Source organism: Gobius niger (assembly GCF_951799975.1).
Source record: "Gobius niger genome assembly, chromosome: 18".
Lineage (NCBI taxonomy): Eukaryota > Metazoa > Chordata > Actinopteri > Gobiiformes > Gobiidae > Gobius > Gobius niger.
This window is the reverse complement of record NC_136869.1, coordinates 14,553,024-14,570,878: the sequence shown is the minus strand read 5'-3', so window position 1 is coordinate 14,570,878 and position 17,855 is coordinate 14,553,024. Positions and strand designations below refer to the sequence as shown.

The following is a 17,855-nucleotide window of genomic DNA, read 5'->3' as shown; positions in this document are numbered from 1 at the left end:
CTGGTATTTACCTTAATCTAAAGTTAGTCCGATTTCTATATTACATGATGTATCTGGTCCAAACCCAGAGCTTATAAATAGGGCACTAGTGTAATAGGACAAACTGTCTCCTGACTGCCTTAACTATGTTCACATGTACGGTGGCTGTCACATGCTGAATTCTGGACCCTTTTAGTTTGGGATATCAAATGTCTTTCCAAAGTTCCCCACAGACATCTGGGTTGTTTTCCAAGCACACATTCTGTCCCCTTCCTTCACAAACTCGTGTAGCAGCCCAAACAAAAGATATGCAAATTCCCTTTTCCAAAAGCAGGCGTGCAGCTTCTGGAAGTTCCACCCTGTCATTAGTAATCTCCATTTTTCAAAAGATAAAACCTTTCTATCTGCGATAATATGAGTCTATTCCCTTTGCAGCAGGGCATGTTGTAACGCCTTAATGTCTTGTGTGGGATGTTTGTTGTTCTGGAAAATCCAAGTGCCTGTTGTTAGTTCCACTTACCGCGAAAAGGCCTAAATATTTCTGTAAGTGTAAGGAACAGAAAGCCGAAAAATGTAGTTTTTCTGGTAGGCCATAACACGCCTTGATAACGATCAACGTTGACGACCCTAACCAGCTCAGAATTCACCATCATTTCTTCCCGTGAAAAGGCTGAGCCTGTGTTTGCCCCCTTTCCCCCCTCCACGTGTAAAGTCACCCCTGATTGAGCCGCAGTGGACACAGCAGCAGCAGCACAACGCGGACTGAGCGTGGTTACTTTCAGCCTCTTGCGTAAAGACTCACTAAAGATCAGCCAATCGACAGTAGAGCTGGTGGAAGGCGTGGCGCTGGTGATAAAATGAAGAAGTAGAATATCAAGTGTCAGTCAGAGCTGAGCGCAGCTGTGGACAAGCTCTGAGGATCTGTGCCCACAGCAGCCTCCCCGCGGGTAAGTCTGTTGACAGATCGCTGTTACGCACGAAGTTATGCATCTCCTCATTGTTTTTGTCTTTCTTTTGTAGACAACTTCTTCTCTCTGTGACCGAGGCGGGTGAAAAACGTGGAAATGTCCCAGAACCAAGCTGTAAACGGCGTTTTGCCGAAAGGCAAAGTGTTGACTCTGGAAACCATGAACCCCAACGTGAAGAAGGTCGAGTACGCTGTCCGTGGACCGATAGTGCAGAGAGCGGTGCAGCTGGAGAAGGAACTGAGAGAGGTAAAGAAAGAGTGAAAGCACAGACTAAAGTGTTGAAACAAGTGCTTTTATAAGAGGACTGGAGCAGCTGTTACGCACCGAGACGCACACGTTTAAGGCAAAACTGTTACAGACACAGCGTGGTTGATGCACTAACATGAGAGCATAAATAATAACAGGACTGATTCGTCAAATGGGGAAATCCACAGCAGTAGTTTGAACTAAAGAATACTTTAAAAGTTCAACAAATCCTAGGTCTAACCTGTAACAATGTTGAAACGGCTGAGGTGCTTATTGAGCGTTCCTATAGTAACTGACCTGCACAACTACTTCCACTTAATACTATAAGAAGGCGAGTCAAAGATGATCGATTATCCAGATAGTTTAAAACTCAGTGGCACAGTCCATTGACACATGTTTTTGTGTCACTCACAAGAGTGATCTAAGGATTAGACTTTCCATTATTTCAGCTTCACTTCTCTGAAATGCCATTCAATAGACTTGTGGATTATTGCAACAAAGGAAAATCACAAAGTCCACATAAGCAGCTTTATCTTACCACTATTAGCCTACTTTGTGCTCCATTGCCAGCGTGTCGTTACATAAAAGTATGAACAAGGCCTGAATGGATGCCTGGACATTCTTTAAACAATTTAAAATGCTCAAATGGCCCCGTTTCCATAAGATATGCTAAAACAACATGGAAGGAAGTGGGCAGCCCTGGATGCTCTGAGGAAAGTTTAACTGACAAGGTGCCAGTGGACAGACCATGTATCAGCTTGTACAGGGCGTCGTTTATGACTTGATATACAAAACTTGTATTTACTCAGACTTGTGTGCAGTCATTAAGCAGGTCAGACTGGGTTGTCTAGGGCAGGACAGAAGCAGAAAGAGACCGATCATTTTGGTTGTGAGCGCTTGTCATTTTAGGTTTCGGGACTTGCGGGAGAAGAGTCTGTGGAGGAGGGTTATTGCACAATAAGTGTCTCCAGTCCTCTGTATTTTGTTTCTCTGTGGGGAGTGAGTTTATTGGACTATTCTACTGCTGTGAGGCCACTCCCAGCTTGAAAGATCATTACAAAACACTGTTTTTAAGGACTTGCAGTGGGATCAGGGAGTGTTCATCGCCCACTATATAATGTGGTTGAAGTCTGAGGCTGAAAATGTTCAAATTATATCTTTTGATTCAGGTTTATAAAGACGCTGCACCTTTTTGTATTGGATTATTAAAATTATATAAATTTTTTAGGGAGTGTAGATTTTAATGCTATGAATAAAGGTCTTATTATTTGGGATGTTTACAAACTATTGGCTCTATTTTCAACACAACATCCCCAAGTGTGCAATTATTTCTGCAAATGTCCCTTTTTCTCTTGGATCAAATACACTCATGTCAGCATTGATGTCTAAAGCAGAGTCATCTGGCCCTTCACTTCCTGTCTCTTCTCTGGCACTTTAGGAGCTCTGCTCAGCACATTCAGACTCTGTGTGTGTGTTTGGACTATGGCCGTTGTTTTCGGCTTTTCCCCACTGAAAACTTGCAGTTAGTTAGTTAGTTTCCTTTATTATCTCCCTGGCTGCTGGTGGATTCTTCACACAGCTGCTGGGAAGATAACAAACATGTCTAGGATTTTCCCAGCTGTTTTGACCAGCTTGGCAAGTAGAGATCTGGATTTCACCCCTAGGTCCCCAAATGAACAGGTATTACCATAACCCAGGATGAACCCTCACCTCTATAGAAGAGCACCATTGATGTTCTTGCACACTGCCTTCTCTCTGAGACGCAGAAGAAAGTGAAGCTGCAGGTGAACCTTTGCACAGACGCTGGTGACCTGTGTATTGCAGCACAAGTCATTATCCATATGCACTCTGGTACTTACAAGAAGAGACCTGTGGGCTGCAGCTGCTGCTGTTTGTTGTAGTTGTTATTTGGATATTGTTTTACCCTTACCTCTCGACTTTGTGGAAACTCTTGTGACTTCCTGTGAGAATCCTTGCACAGACATCTGGTGTAGCTATGCTCTGCTGTGAGCCAGGAGTAACCCGAGCCTCAACCTCAGCTGAAGGAAGAGATGCAGTGTCATGGCCTTTCATGCTATTGTTTATTTCATCAAAGCACAGATGAGAGCGTTTTGTTTTTTTAAGTGTAACAGAATCACCGACAGTCGATGGGATTATCCTTTTCCAGGGTGACATCCCGGAGGACCAAACCATTATAAATATGTGAATAAACAATTAGATTGATTATAATTGTGACTTTGGGCTGACCCTGGTGCCAGTCGTCCATCACTATGTGCCACCACTGAGCTGCACCAATGAAAATGTCTGGACATGCCCCTCATGACCTTTCTGAACCTGCAAAATGTTACTGAGAAATCAATGTGGAGAAACAACAAACTGTATCACACAAGCATCTATTTACTCAAGATGTTACTGTTGCACAAAGGTTGAAGATTCCAGGGTCACAAGTCAGAGTAACAACGTGTTCCATACTTTGCCAGAACAGTTCACAGTAGTTCCAGTTCTCCAGCTTCTCCTTAAGTGAATATTTGATTTCAGGGCTGTTGTAGTTTGTCGCCGCCTGTGCCTGGTGCAGCCTGAGCAGGAGTCCCCTTCACGCCGCTCTCTGTAGCAGCAGAACAGCAGCCTCTTTGTTTTGTGATCGCCAGCAAGAGCAAGGAATGAAAAGGAAATGGGGAAAGCTGCCTCTAATTACTTCTAACCTATTCATATCTCTGTACAAGTAAATCCAATAAACCGGGACAGGCTTAGACTCGTGCAATGACGATCAATACCACACGAAACTAACCCTGCATGTTGTGAAGCTTCAAGCTATGCATATACTTTTCTTTTTTTAAACTTTTGGCTCTCCTCTATGGAGTGCTGAGCTTCACATTTGTAGCCATTAGGCATAACTACTAGAATGCATTTAATAAGCCTGTTCTTGTACTATGATCAAAGTATTCTGTGTGGACATGCATTTTCACATTACATGCTTCATATTACTTCCGGACTAACAAATTGGGCCTATTGATGATAGTTTAGTTGTAGGACATTAGACCTTTAGAAAATGAGAGTTTAGAATATTGTTTTGGATAGTACTGGATGGGATAGGAGCTTGTGTGACCCAAAAAGATTCCAGAGAAGATTTGTTTTGGACTAAAGAAGACTTTATTTGATTGTATTATGTAATTGCCCATCCAGTGAGATTGTTTGGTCAAGCTTCTCCAGGCCTCCGCTCTGCCTGCCTCGAGCTCTGTGCCTCTGTGCCTCGTCAAACCGTCCCAACAAAGCGCGCTAATGAGCGAGGGGGACGCCTGGTGGGACAGTCGGAGTGTCTGTGTGTGACGTGAATGCGAGAGGGTCTGGCTTTCAAAACGTTTACTTACTCAGAGTCTCAGTCTACAACCAGGACAGGGGATTTACTGAACCAGGAAATCAAGCTTTTTAAATAGTAACACTATAGGGTGAAATGCATAGGATTGTTCACATTTTAAATACATTTTGTTTTTGTTCTTTTTAGGGGGCGAAGAAGCCTTTCACAGAAGTCATCAGGGCGAATATCGGAGATGCTCATGCCATGGGTCAGAAGCCAATAACGTTTCTGAGACAGGTTTGAAAACGGCTTTTGTTCTTATTATTTGTGCTTAAACAGTGTCTAAACCAGAAAAAACAGACGTCATTTACCCCATACAACCCCTTTATTAAAGCTGCGACGTCACTTTCCCAGGTCCTTGCCCTGTGCACGTACCCTGACCTCCTGGAGGACAACAAATTCCCAGAAGACGCCAAGCAGAGAGCGAGGCGGATCCTGGCGGCGTGTGGCGGCCAAAGCATAGGTCAGAAAACGCCCCTTAAATCCCCCAATCGCGTTTGGTTTTCCATTCACCAGCATCGGCCGCTGTTGGTCCAGTGACTAATAATTACCTTTACGAACAGAGCTCTTGTTGTTTCAATCAAAGTGCACTGTCTGTGTCGCAGGAGCGTACAGTGCCAGCCCGGGCATCGAGTGCATTCGTCAGGATGTGGCGCGCTACATCGAGAAGAGAGATGGAGGAATCCCATCCGACCCAGACAACATCTACCTCTCCACCGGGGCCAGTGACGCCATTGTGGTACGAGACACAGGTTACTGAGGGTCTGTGACAGGAGTTTCAGAACTGAGAATGAGCAACAGACTGTGTAATTTTTAATCTTTTTATTCACTTTGAGTTAATGTTATACTCGACCGTGCTTTGTTCATCTGCACCGTGAAGCGCAGAGAACTTTGAGACACAATGGACTGACTGATTTCTTTCAATGACATGACAGATGTTTGTCACGTCAGCTTTAATACTTTTTGAACAAAGCGTTTTCTGTCTTTTTAAACACAATGAACAAAAAATATCTTCCGCCTTTTTGAGGCAACAGCTTGTGGATGGTATTTCTAATGACAAGATAAAAAGCTGGCTCTTACCCCCACATGGAAATATGAAGTCAGTAACATCTAAAAGCCCATAATTAAAAGTTAATGACTTCTTCCCCCTCTTCTTCTCCTCGTTCTCCTTCTTCTTCTTCTCCTTCTTCTTCTCCTTCTCCTTCTTCTCCTTCTTCGCCTTCTTGTCCTTCTCCTCCTTCTGCTCTTTCTCCTTCTTCTACCTTCTTCTCCTCCTTCTGCTCTTTCTCCTTCTTCTCCCTTCTTCTCCTCCTCCTCCTTCTTCTTCTCCTTCGCCTTCTTCTCCTTCTTCTCCTTCTTCTGCTCCTTCTTCTGCTAATTCCGCCTCTCCCTTCTTCTTCTTCTTCTTCTTCTTCTTCTTCTTCTTCTTCTCTTCCTTCTTCTTCTCCTCCTTCTTCTTCTCCTTCTCCTCTTTCTTCTTCTTCTCCTCCTTTCTCTTCTTCTCCTCCTCCTTCTTCTTCTCCTTCTGCTCCTTCTCCTTCTGCTAATTCCGCCTCTCCCTTCTTCTTCTTCTTCTTCTTCTTCTTCTTCTCTGTCTTCTTCTTCTTATACTCCTTCTACTTTCTTTCTTCTCTTTCTTCTTCTTCTTCTTCTTCTCCTCCTTCTTCTTCTTCTCCTCCTTCTTCTCCTTCTCCTCTTTCTTCTTCTTCTCCTCCTTCCTCGCTTCTCCTCCTTCTCCTCCTTCCTCTTCTCCTTCCTCTTCTCCTTCTCCTCCTTCCTCTTCTCCTTCTCCTTCTCCTCATTCTCCTCCTCCTTCCTCTCTTCTCCTTCTTCTTCTCCTTCCTCTTCTCCTTCTTCTTCTCCTTCTCCTCCTTCCTCTTCTCCTTCTCCTCCTTCTTCTTCTTCTTCTCCTTCTCCTCCTCCTATGGGGTTTCAAAGTGAACACTGCTGCTAATGCCTTGGTTTCACTTGCACTTCCATTTAAAACCCGCTGCCAAGTAATGCATTGACTCTCGCGCTGCACTCTCTGACCTCATTGATAGTTGTAAGTTGCACTTGCATCACAATCAGGCCACATCAAATTTTAATTGGACAGACCATCTTTATTGACCCGTCATATAAAACAATAAAGGCAACAGTTTCTCCAGTCTCTCAAAGTTCAAGCGTTTACTGTCATACGTGGCTCCAGTTTGACACAATAAAACCGCCCCTGCACCAAGGCTAATGCGAGCTGGCAGTGTGTGCTCTACTGGGTGTGACCGGACAAACATTGTCACTCTCGATCAACTGAGTAATTATTTATCTTTTGCTGTCAATGCATCACGCCATCTGTGTATTTATCAGGGCATCAAAATGCTTTATAGATGATGTATTGTCTCTCCTATTGCAGACCATGCTGAAGTTGTTGGTGTGTGGGGAAGGTCATGGCAGAACTGGGGTCATGATCTCGATCCCGCAGTACCCCCTTTACTCCGCGGCTCTGGCAGACCTGGGCGCAGTTCAGATCAACTATTACCTCGATGAGGACAAGTGCTGGAGTATGGACGTCAAAGAGTTAAAGAGAGCCATTGCTGAGGCCAGACAGCACTGTAACCCACGCGTCCTGTGCATCATTAACCCTGGCAACCCCACAGGTCTGCTTGATCAAGTTATTGCTTCACCTTGTCTCTTAACACACAGCTTTTTACTATCTTAACCAGACTTTGTGTGACACAGGTCAAGTGCAGAGCAGAGAGTGCATCGAGGATGTGATTCGATTTGCTAAAGAAGAAAAACTCTTCCTTATGGCTGATGAGGTCATTACATTTCACTGGCTTCAAACCTCAGTGAAAGAATGAATTAATCTAGCTTTTTAACACCATCCTCCTCATATATTTATTTATATTCCTCTAGGTTTACCAGGACAATGTATATGCAGAGGGCTGCAAATTCCACTCTTTCAAAAAGGTATTATTTGAGATGGGACCTGAATACTCGAGTACTCTGGAGATGGCCTCGTTTCATTCCACCTCCAAATGCTACATGGGCGAGTGAGTTCAGGACACCCTGCAGTATCTCTAACCTGCGGGCGCTTTGTGCAGTACACGTAATCTTCACTTACTTGAACAGGTGTGGCTTTAGAGGAGGATACATGGAGATTTTAAACCTGGACCCTGAAGTCAAGGCCCAGCTCACAAAACTGGTGTCAGTTCGATTGTGCCCCCCTGTCCCGGGACAGGCTCTTTTAGACCTGGTGGTCAACCCTCCACAGCCTGACGAACCATCGTACACTACGTTTATGAAGGTTAGAACCAACACTTTGACTTTGCCCTCACTCCTTGTCCACACTTGAGTGTTTACATGTCAACAGCCACATCAAAGCAATAACATCAGCAGCTTTTTACCATCTGAAAAACATTGCTAAGATCAGAGGAATAGTGTCAAAACCAGACTTAGAGAGACTTATCCATGCAGTTGTCTCCAGCAGGTTAGACTACTGTAACGGCCTACTCACTGGCCTCTCTAAACGAGCTATCAGACAGCTACAGTACATCCAGAACGCTGCTGCTCGAGTCCTGACAAGAACCAGGAAATACGACCATATTAGTCCAGTGCTCCGGTCTCTGCACTGGCTTCCTGTCACTCAGAGAATAGACTTTAAAACAGCTCTGCTTGTCTACAAGTCTTTTCATGGTTTAGCTCCAAAGTACATCTCTGACATGTTAGAGCCGTATGAACCATCTTGGGCCCTGAGAACTTCAGGGAGGGGCCTCCTGGTGGTTCCCAGAGTCAATAATAAACACGGTGAGGCTGCGTTTCAGTTTCATGCAGCTAAAATCTGTAACAGTCGTCACGAGGATGTGAGACAAGCCTCAACTCCGACAATGTTCAAATCCAGGCTGAAAACAGTTCTTTTTACCAATGCATATGACTGAAAGTATTTTATCTGCACTCTCGCCTTTTACTGTAATTGATTGATTAATTTTATGTTGATGTTTTTCTATTTGTTTTCAACTGTGAAGCACTTTGAATTGCCTTGTGTATGAATTGTGCTCTACAAATAAACTTGCCTTGCCACTGCTCTACAAACATGTGTTGTATAACTCCATTTGAACCACATGCTTTTGTGTTGATACCTTATCTCTGTGACCAGCCGTGAGACGCCAGTAATGACCTTAACCGTCAATAATGACACCTTTAGACTTTTCTGATACAATAACTTTGATTTTAAGATGTATATTTCCCCTGTTACAGGAGCGAACAGCAGTATTAGCAGCTTTAGCAGAAAAGGCCAGAATGACAGAAGAGATGTTTAACACTATACCTGGATTCACCTGTAACCCCGTCCAGGGGGCGATGTACACCTTCCCACGAATTTCACTGCCTCCAAAGGCCATCGACAAAGCCAAGGTCAGTTCCACAGTATTTGGAGATGTCCCTCCTTATCCGTACAAGCACCATGTGTCTGCCCCATAGGAGGAGGGTAAGGTCCCGGACATGTATTACTGTATGCGGCTGTTGGAGGAGGAGGGGATCTGCCTGGTGCCTGGGAGCGGCTTCGGACAAAGAGACGGCACTTACCACTTCAGGTCAGTTAAAGTCATACTGGTTAAGTTTAGGTCTTCACTGACACAATGATTGTTCCGTGAACAGGATGACCATCTTGCCTCCCGCTGAAAAACTCAAGATTGTTTTGGAGAAGATCAAAAACTTTCACCTGCGTTTTACGAAAGAATTCTCCTAATCCAGAGCAACAACTCGGTCCAGTTTTAATGAAACAATAGTCAAGTGCCTTTGAATGACAGTATTATCACAAACTGCCCTCGTTCAAAGTATTATGGTATTCTCAAATTGTTTCCTTCAAGCCTTTGATACATCAAATGTAACAATCACACAATGCACTTTTATTACAATGTTTTGCTCAGTGTGGAGCATCTATGGAGGTCGTAGGAACCGTTTTTATTGTAGATAAGCTGCCGTTCTGAGGTGCATCTCTTTACAGAAGAGCGTTGTGGACAATGAACTGAATTCAGCTGTCGGTAAAGAGTGCACAGTCACCTCAGAATGTTTTTACTAATAAAGTTTTTCTTCAATGCCAAAATAAACATGGTTGAAATCATAATGCGGTGTCATCATTTTATAAGACAATAAGAAAATGAGATTTGAGTGAAGGCCTTCAAAGTAGCCACATCATTTTATTAAAAAGACTTCTTCAGTGCATACATGCCTTTATGAACAGAGGAAAGCTGAATCTCTTGGAATGGATTTTGAACAGAAACTAAAATGATGACAATCATCGCAGTAACACACCGCACTCACCAGTGTTCCCTTCACCTTTTAAAGGCCTTGTGCCTCTGCCAGAGCACAATAAGTTCGTAGTAACGCGCAGAGAAACTTTAGAGTTCATCTTTCTGTGACAGCTTTGTACTGTGTTCTTCTATGAACTTGCTGAACCCCTCCAGAGTCCTGTCTCCACCTTCAAACTTGACTGGGTTCTGCTTGTTATTGCTCAGAGCGAAGTATATCGTTGGGAAGCCTTCCACTTTGTAGCTGTCATTTGGCACGTCGTTGGCTGTGGCGTCCATCTTGGCGATGACCAGGTTCTTCTCTCCCTTGTACTTCTTTCCCAGAGCCTGGTAATCCGGCTCCAGCTTTTTGCAGTGACCGCACCAGGGAGCGTAAAACTCAATGAGGACGTCCTTCTCAGTGTCCATTACAATCTCATCAAACGTCTTCCCCACCACAACTTTCACTGGTCCCTTGTTTTTTGGCACAGGCTGAGATTTAATTATAGGCTTCAGCTTTCCTGTTGACAAAGACATGCATGAAAAACAAGTTTAGTGGCTCTACAAAGCTACGCACAACTGTAATGAATGGTTATACATTGTTGCTGCCACCTAGAGGAACAATTGTGTAAGAGCACTTAAGATAGTACAACGTAGTCAACTAGACAGGGTTGTTAGAGTACAGGATTTACCCAATTACTAACTAAACAACCCAGTCCAGTTTACTACTTTGAACACTTGCTACATCTGGGAGCATACAGTAGAACTTAAAATCATCATTTGTTGGATTATTTAATCTATTCATGTGTTTCAAGTGAGATAAAATAAGTGCTATCACAATCGAGGTCAAAAGTCCTTAAACAGAGTTCATAATAGAAAGTGAATGAAACCCATGAATAGACTCTTAAACCCCTTCAGTCTGTATTTTACTGAGTAACATACACTCGAACACTCACCCTTCTTGAAAGCCACGACAAAGTCACGCAGCACATCTGCGTCCATTTCCTCCGGCTCCATGGCGTACTTCTTGCCACCGTCAGCCAAAATGCCGGCATTCACTTCCTCGCCACTATCGCTGAGGCCCAGAGTCTTCAGCTCGTCGGCGTAATCCTCCTCATCAGCGATGGCAAACAGGTACTCGGGGAAGTCCTTCGCCACTTCCAGCACTTTGGACCTCCAGAACTGTGTGGCTGAAAGATGGTTTAGGGGAAATCAATCATATTATAATAATAAAATAGACTTAAAACACATATTTTCTTCTTTTAGAAAACAATCCAACAGTGAAAACATAAAACAATCCATGAAAACACTAATTAAGCCTTCAGTAATCATTGAAATTGTAACTAGGAATGCTGAATTTTATAACTTTATGGCCCTGTACTAGATTTTTTTCCTTCAGTATCTTGAAAACATTGTGAAGAATATAGAAGATATAAATGTGTTAGTAAATGAGCTTGGACGCCAAATAACAATCTAAAAATGTATGTGCTCTGTTATTGTTTGTAAACCGAAAAAAAAATAAAAAAAAATAAAAAATAAATCAGATCATCTCAGTAAATGTGCAGTTTTTGAACATTCATAAAAGCTTCAAGGTGAAACACATAATTTTAATAAAAGAGAAGTATGACTGCAGAAGTAGTACTGCATGTTCTTGGGAACTTACCCTTTCTGTAGTCAAAGCTGAAGTCCACTCCATAGTAAACGACGACCAGAGGCCTTTTCGTGTAGCGTTTGGCATCATTGCTGGGCTTCCTGTGCCCCACCAGAGGCACAACGTGTTTCTTGAAGAAGTCTTGCACCTCTGAAACGGTTGTAGAATCCTGTATAAAATGAGTTTAGGGGTTTAGTGATTATAGAAGAAAACAGAAATGACCAAGTGGGTTAAAAAATACCTTCATTGTTAGTGCGTGCTGGCCAGGCTCATATTTAGAGCGGAATTTCTCAGGGTGAGCAATGACGACCTGACCGGGCGAAGCTTTCAGCATTTTAGCCACTTCGGAGCTAAAGGTGTGTCTGAAAGTGAAGTCCTCTCTCAGTGCATTACCTGCCGAGTAAAAGCATATCAAATGAGGATTCAAATATCCGTATTTCTAATATGCAAATCACCACCAAGCCTAAGTGCAACTCACAGGCCTCGTTGTAGATCTCAAAAGCAGCGTCTTCCTCGTTGGAGAACACACCCACGATCACGGCATCATCCCCGTCTTTAATCAGCTCCTGTACCTGCTTAACAGCCTGAACCTGCTTGGATGGAGGGCCCGACTGCTCGCTCATGTAGTCAACAATACCTTCGAGGCAATATCACAACAAAAGTTTTTTAAAAAAGCAGGAAACACTAAGCATTTTAAAGCCTTACCAACACAGAATTCAACCTACCATAATTTTCTCTGGGTCCGTTGTACTCGAAGACCTTGCCCTTTCTGAAGATCTTAAGAGTGGGATAGCCCGTTACTCCAAAACGGGTGGCCAGCTCATTATCGACAGTGGCATCAACTTTGGCGAGGGGGATGGGGGGCGTGCGCTTGCTCAGTTCTTGAGCCGCCTTTTCGTATTCTGGAGCCAGGCGCTTACAGTGTCCACACCTGGAGGGATATTTGACAGTTCAGTGCCATGTTGCTTTGCTGGAGGGTGTAATGATGGTAAAGGACTCACCAAGGGGCGTAAAACTCCACCAGGATGATGTCCGCATTGTTAACTGTGTCGTCAAAGTTGTCTTGGGTCAGAACCAGCGTTGCCTCAGGTGGGGGTTTCCAGTCTGGCTGTGCGATCTCTTTGACCCGTTCAACAATAGCTAACACAAACCAAAAAAATATGTTACTTTCATTCTAGCATTCGAGCATAATCAATTGTAACAAGTGTTTAGCATTCATACCACTCTCCGTCCTGGCTCCATCGTACTCCACTGGCTCTCCTTTTTTCAGGATCTTGATGGTGGGGTATCCGGACACCTCAAACCTGCTCGCCACAGCAGTTGCCACGGTAGCATCTACTTTTGCCACAGGGATAGGTGGGTCATTCTCCTTCAAAGTCTGTGCAATTTTCTCATACTCGGGAACAAACTGTTTGCAGTGGCCACACCTAGAAAAGATAATCAAATCCTTGTTGTAATGCAAATACTTAAAAAGGCGCTGTAGAATGAGACTTTTACAAATCTGTGAGTGAAGAAACTTACCACGGAGCGTAAAACTCCACTAACACCGTGTCTTTATCCTCCATGAAGGCGTCAAAGTTGTTGTCGTTCAGGACCAGGACTCCATTCTCCTCCTTCACCTCTGTGTCTTCTTCTCCTTCATCCTCACTGTCACTGTCACTGTCCTCTGTCTCCTCCTCTGCCACAGCATCTGAAGACACAGATTAAGATAAGATAATCCTTTATTGATCTCACAATGGAGGAATTCACTTAGGAAACACTCAGGGTGTGCAATAAAAGACAGAAAATGTGCATCAATAAAAAAGTAAGTAAGTGTATCTTATAGAGTTTGGGAATGTGATGTCATATCGCTAAGCATTATGGGATTAGTAGCAATTGTAAACTAAAGGAGATTTTTAAAGTTATTGTACACATTAAAACACTTGGACACCACAGTGATTTAGATGTATTTTCCAGCAGTAACTCAGTAGCTAATGGAGTTGTTCCACAGCTTTTTTTCTCCACTTTATATACTGTTTTAGCTAATGTTAGTCAATGGAAATGCATGCTAATAGCTGCGAAGATGGCGGATCTCCATGGTTACTGTGGATATTCCCTAACTCTATACACAATGAATGCAAATAATACAAATAGAAAATGTCAGGAGTGCAAATTAACACTTTACAAAGTCTGATGGAGACATTGTTTATCAGGAAATACAATACACAGTTAAAGTGATACACAGAATGCCAAGAGAAAAAGACCAAATATGTGGAAAAATGTGGTGGGGCAGCATTGTTGACATTAGCCCTGCTGCAGCACTACTGTTAGCTTTCATGCTAACTTGGCTAACGCAAGCGAATTATAACAGCGCTTTAAATAGAAACACAATGTTCAAGCTTGGAATCGTCTTTCACACATGCACTGCTCAGGTATAGCTTTTTATAATTTATGAGCCTTACCTTCTTCACATTTACTGACAGTTGCAAAATGTGCAATGCCCAGCAGCAGAATCAACAGCAGCGCGAGCCTCTTCATTGTCTCCTGAAGATACTTTCCGTTAACCGGCTGCTTCTTCTCAGAAAGCGGATTAATAAACCATTAAACGATGAATATCATCAGATTTCAGTCGGTGATTCAGACCCGTGGCACGGATCAATACTGCTGCTGGTGTGCGGACAGCTTTGGTCTCATACAAACTGATGACCAGCCCAGCCTCCCGTGTCTCAAACTTGTCTGACTTGCCACGTTCTGATTGGTGCAGAGCCGCCGCGCGCAGCCAATCACAGCCCGCCACTCCAGCCCTCACTGGGAGACGTTGTGGGATACTATTGGGCCTTTCATTCATTATTGTGATTACCTGATCCATTCACATTAAAACATGTTTAAATGCCAAAGTCAAACAGGATGAGGTGCTTGTTAGAAGTTAAATACATCATTGAAACTGAGTGGTTTTGAAGCATTACGACAAAGATTTTATTTTTCAACAGTCTGAAGAAATGCTTTGTTTACTTAACTGGGATTTTTTTTTTTTTCTTAACCTCTAAACTCCCGTCTTAACCGAGTGCATTTTCTACAGTTTAGCTTTACCTAAATCAATAAAGTCACAACCTACATGCCAGCGTAACGCCTCAGTTGAAAGCTAAGACCGATTAAACTCATCTTAATGGATCTTTTTCCTCACGTGGTCATCACTTTTTGGACATTTTTTTCCCATAGATTTTTTTGGGGGGGTTTCATCAGAATTTTACCACATTATCATCTATTATTTTTTTTTCATTTGTTTGTTGGGTTCGTCACCTTTTCTTGCTCTATTATAATTTTTTTGTTGCTCTTTTGTGCCTTTTTTGTCACGTTTTCGTCACTTTTTCATTCCTTTTTTGACACTTTTTTGTTGCTATTTTGTCACTTTTTTCCAAGAAGCTTTTATATTTGGGGAAAGCCAAACTGTAGGAAATGTGCTCAGTTCAGGCGGGTGTTAAGAGGTTAAACACCATGCACACAGCACATTGGGTAAAATAATTGATTGACACTAAATAGGTTTATTGATTTAGGAAGTTATTGCTTGTAACATTGTGCTGAAGATCTTGTTCTTCATGGATCAGCACTTCCACAACCACCTCTGCAGACACAGGCTGGAGTGATGCCAGAGTGCAATGTCCCTTTGACTTTTCCACTTGCCTTTGTGCTGAGTTTTTATCACATTTAGTCTCATCCTCATGTACTTTATGGGGCAGCATAATCCTTTTTGATATGTTGCGTCTTGTTTGGTCTTTTGACTGGAGATAATTGAACTCAGCAGACCTAGGGATATAAAACGGTGAATGGGACACAAGTTTTCAGATCTTATCCAAAAACTGAAATGTTTTCTTACATTTCTGAATGAAAGAAGGCCAGTGGTTCCGGCATATTAGTCTGTGGATAATCCTGAAAGAATCTTTAGTTAAACAAGTCTAAATTTGTTTGTTAGTTTGAATACACCTGACTCACCAGTGCCTCTGTTTTTGAGTTTTCCCGCTTGGATGAGATGGGACTGTCCTGTTCGTAGCGATAGACTTCAGAGGGCAGTGTTTGGTCAGTAATTGCATCAAGCCTGAGCAGCAGTTCGTCTAAAACACTTTCAAACTGCTCAAAGTAATATGTCTGAAAAGGAAATTTAAGAGGGGGGGGAAAAAGGCAGGTATAAAATGTATCAAAATACTTTCTCACTTTTCTCTCCATGTTGTGGTCAGTGTGCGTTGATCGGGCCCATCTCGAAAACAGCCTTTCTTTTATATATTGCACAAAGTCAGTGGTGGTGAACATATCCCTCCTTCTCCAGACGCATTTTGCAGATGAGGACACAACATTCATAACCTAATGGAGGCAAAACAAGATCTAATTTTGTGCTCGTGTATTTTACTCCTCCTCTACGTTATCTCGTGTTATTGACAATACTCCGGTTATTTGCAAAACATACCAAGGCTGTCCACAGCAGTCTGCTCAGCACGAAGGCCACGCCGTGATGAAGCACATTTCTTGTTGAATTTATTGGTTTGACTCTAGAGTTTTGGAAATGTGAATAATATCCAATGAGACCTGCGAGCTGTGACAAAATAAATGTTAATGATGTTGTCAATAAGGATGATTTTTATGATTTACAGTGGGGGAAAAAAGTATTTGGTTAGTTTCACATAGACATTCTATTGGATTTTGGCCAAATACTTTTTTGCCCCACTGTATCTATTTACCAAAATCCAGGAGATGCTGCAGACTGAGCGAGGCGGGAGAGCGGTCTTTCTGACTGAACTCATGCACCTCAAGGTGAGAAGGAAGAGCAATGTGGCACCGAGGCTTCGTATAGTCTAAGGAAGGTAGAAGAAGACATTGTGGATAGAGCTATGTTATCATCATATTTTTGTCACATATTTTTGTCACTTTTTTCTTACATTTTCATCACTTTTCTGTCATTTTTAATCACTTTTTTGTCACTTTTCTGTCGCTTTTTTTGGGCGTTTTAGTTAAATTTCCATCACTTTTTCATCACATTTTGTCACTTTTTCATCACTTTTTTTATCACTTTTTCATCACTTTTTTTTATCACTTTTTTGTCACTAATTCATCACTTTTTCATCACTTTTTCATCACATTTTTGTCACTTTTTCATTATTTTTTCATCCCATTTTCGTCACTTTTTCATCCCATTTTTGTCACTTTTTCATAACCTTTTCCTCCCATTTTCGTCACTTTTTTGTCAATTTTTCGTCACTTTTTCATCACATTTTTGTCACATTTTTGTCACTTTTTCATCACTTTTTTAATCACTTTTTCGTCACTAATTCATCACTTCATCACTTTTTTGTCACTTTTTCATCATATTTTCGTCACCTTTTTCATCACATTTTTGTCACTTTTTCATCACATTTTTGTCACTTTTTCATCACTTTTGTGTCACATTTTTGTCACTTTTTCATCACTTTTTCATCACCTTTTCATCCCATTTTCGTCACTTTTTCATCACTTTTGTGTCACTTTTTCATCACTTTTTTATCACTTTTTCGTCACTACTTCATCACTTTTTTGTCACTTTTTCATCATATTTTCGTCACTTCATCATTTTTTTGTCATTTTTTCATCACATTTTCGTCACTTTTTCATCACATTTTTGACACTTCTTCCAAGAAGCTTTTAGATTTGGGTAAAGCCAAACTGGGGAAAATGTGCTTGGTTCAGGCGGGGGTTAAGAGGTTTATAAATAGTAAACACGTTCATTTTGAACTTTTCCACTGATATCCTCTCACCTGATCCCATGCAGCTAATGAAGTGAAATCAATATGTGCCTCGTAGTTTTGCCTCTGCAGCGTCTCGGCGATTTCTCTGACCAGGACCGATCGATAAGTGGTGTAAATATAGTAGACAGTGGCCACTACTGACAGAGCAACCTGTTAAGAGGCACAATGTGGTTAGTTTTATTAGATTTTGTGCACTTTTAAATGAATTGATGCATCTGTGACTCACTTCCAGCCAGTTACGTGGTATCTGGCAGAATTGGATCAGTCCTTTTTCGCTAATAGCAAAAATCTGATGGCACAGTCGCAGGAATAACAGGACCAGGAAAAGCATCTGAACAAAAACATACAATTAAATATACTGCACCTTAATTATTAAAAATCTTCATAAAAACACCACACTTGTACCTTACAAGTCAAAACAACACAGTCCCACTGAGAGGCCGGATGAAACACAGTCACAAATTGGACGTTGGCCGAGGGCTGCAGGACCCCAAAGGGATTCTGTTTTATGTTTAGTGTAACGCTGGTGAACACGTTTGCAGCTGGACTGTACAAGGCAAAATGAACCTTCAGGGCCACCGTACTTCTGCCTATCCCCTGCTGTAAGTGTTTGAGTTTAGATTCAGCAAGTGTTCTGAAACA

The 17,855-nt window shown here is 42.3% G+C and overlaps 3 protein-coding genes across 3 annotated transcripts in view; 1 reads left to right on the top strand and 2 right to left on the bottom strand.

Moving 5' to 3' along the window:
• Nucleotides 1-1,009: 1,009 nt before the first annotated feature.
• On the top strand, nt 1,010-9,640 carry LOC306977758 (alanine aminotransferase 2-like). Its single transcript, XM_079576192.1, has 11 exons — nt 1,010-1,193; nt 4,696-4,785; nt 4,903-5,011; nt 5,154-5,287; nt 6,938-7,181; nt 7,264-7,343; nt 7,441-7,577; nt 7,657-7,831; nt 8,782-8,937; nt 9,004-9,116; nt 9,181-9,640. Exons 1-11 carry the CDS (start codon nt 1,044-1,046, stop codon nt 9,269-9,271), a joined length of 1,479 nt encoding a protein of 492 aa, XP_079432318.1. The 5' UTR covers nt 1,010-1,043; the 3' UTR covers nt 9,272-9,640.
• Nucleotides 9,641-9,719: 79 nt separating this feature from the next.
• Nucleotides 9,720-14,175, bottom strand: pdia4 (protein disulfide isomerase family A, member 4). The gene is made up of 10 exons (XM_079576541.1): nt 13,905-14,175; nt 12,985-13,153; nt 12,685-12,890; nt 12,465-12,603; nt 12,189-12,394; nt 11,942-12,100; nt 11,705-11,856; nt 11,476-11,632; nt 10,769-11,002; nt 9,720-10,333 (listed from the first exon to the last, which is right to left on the bottom strand). The coding sequence occupies exons 1-10, from the start codon at nt 13,978-13,980 to the stop codon at nt 9,924-9,926; spliced, it is 1,908 nt and encodes a 635-aa protein (XP_079432667.1). The 5' UTR covers nt 13,981-14,175; the 3' UTR covers nt 9,720-9,923.
• A 1,062-nt stretch (nt 14,176-15,237) lies between these two features.
• The window catches only part of pkd1l1 (polycystin 1 like 1, transient receptor potential channel interacting), a gene marked incomplete at both ends in the record, with an annotated part of 42,216 nt that continues 39,598 nt past the window's right edge, over nt 15,238-17,855 (bottom strand). The window contains 5 exons of the mRNA XM_079576353.1: nt 15,238-15,246; nt 15,433-15,585; nt 17,223-17,363; nt 17,440-17,544; nt 17,619-17,847. Of these exons, the coding sequence (XP_079432479.1) occupies nt 15,238-15,246; nt 15,433-15,585; nt 17,223-17,363; nt 17,440-17,544; nt 17,619-17,847 (637 nt within the window). The remainder of the gene's footprint in view (nt 15,247-15,432; nt 15,586-17,222; nt 17,364-17,439; nt 17,545-17,618; nt 17,848-17,855) is intronic.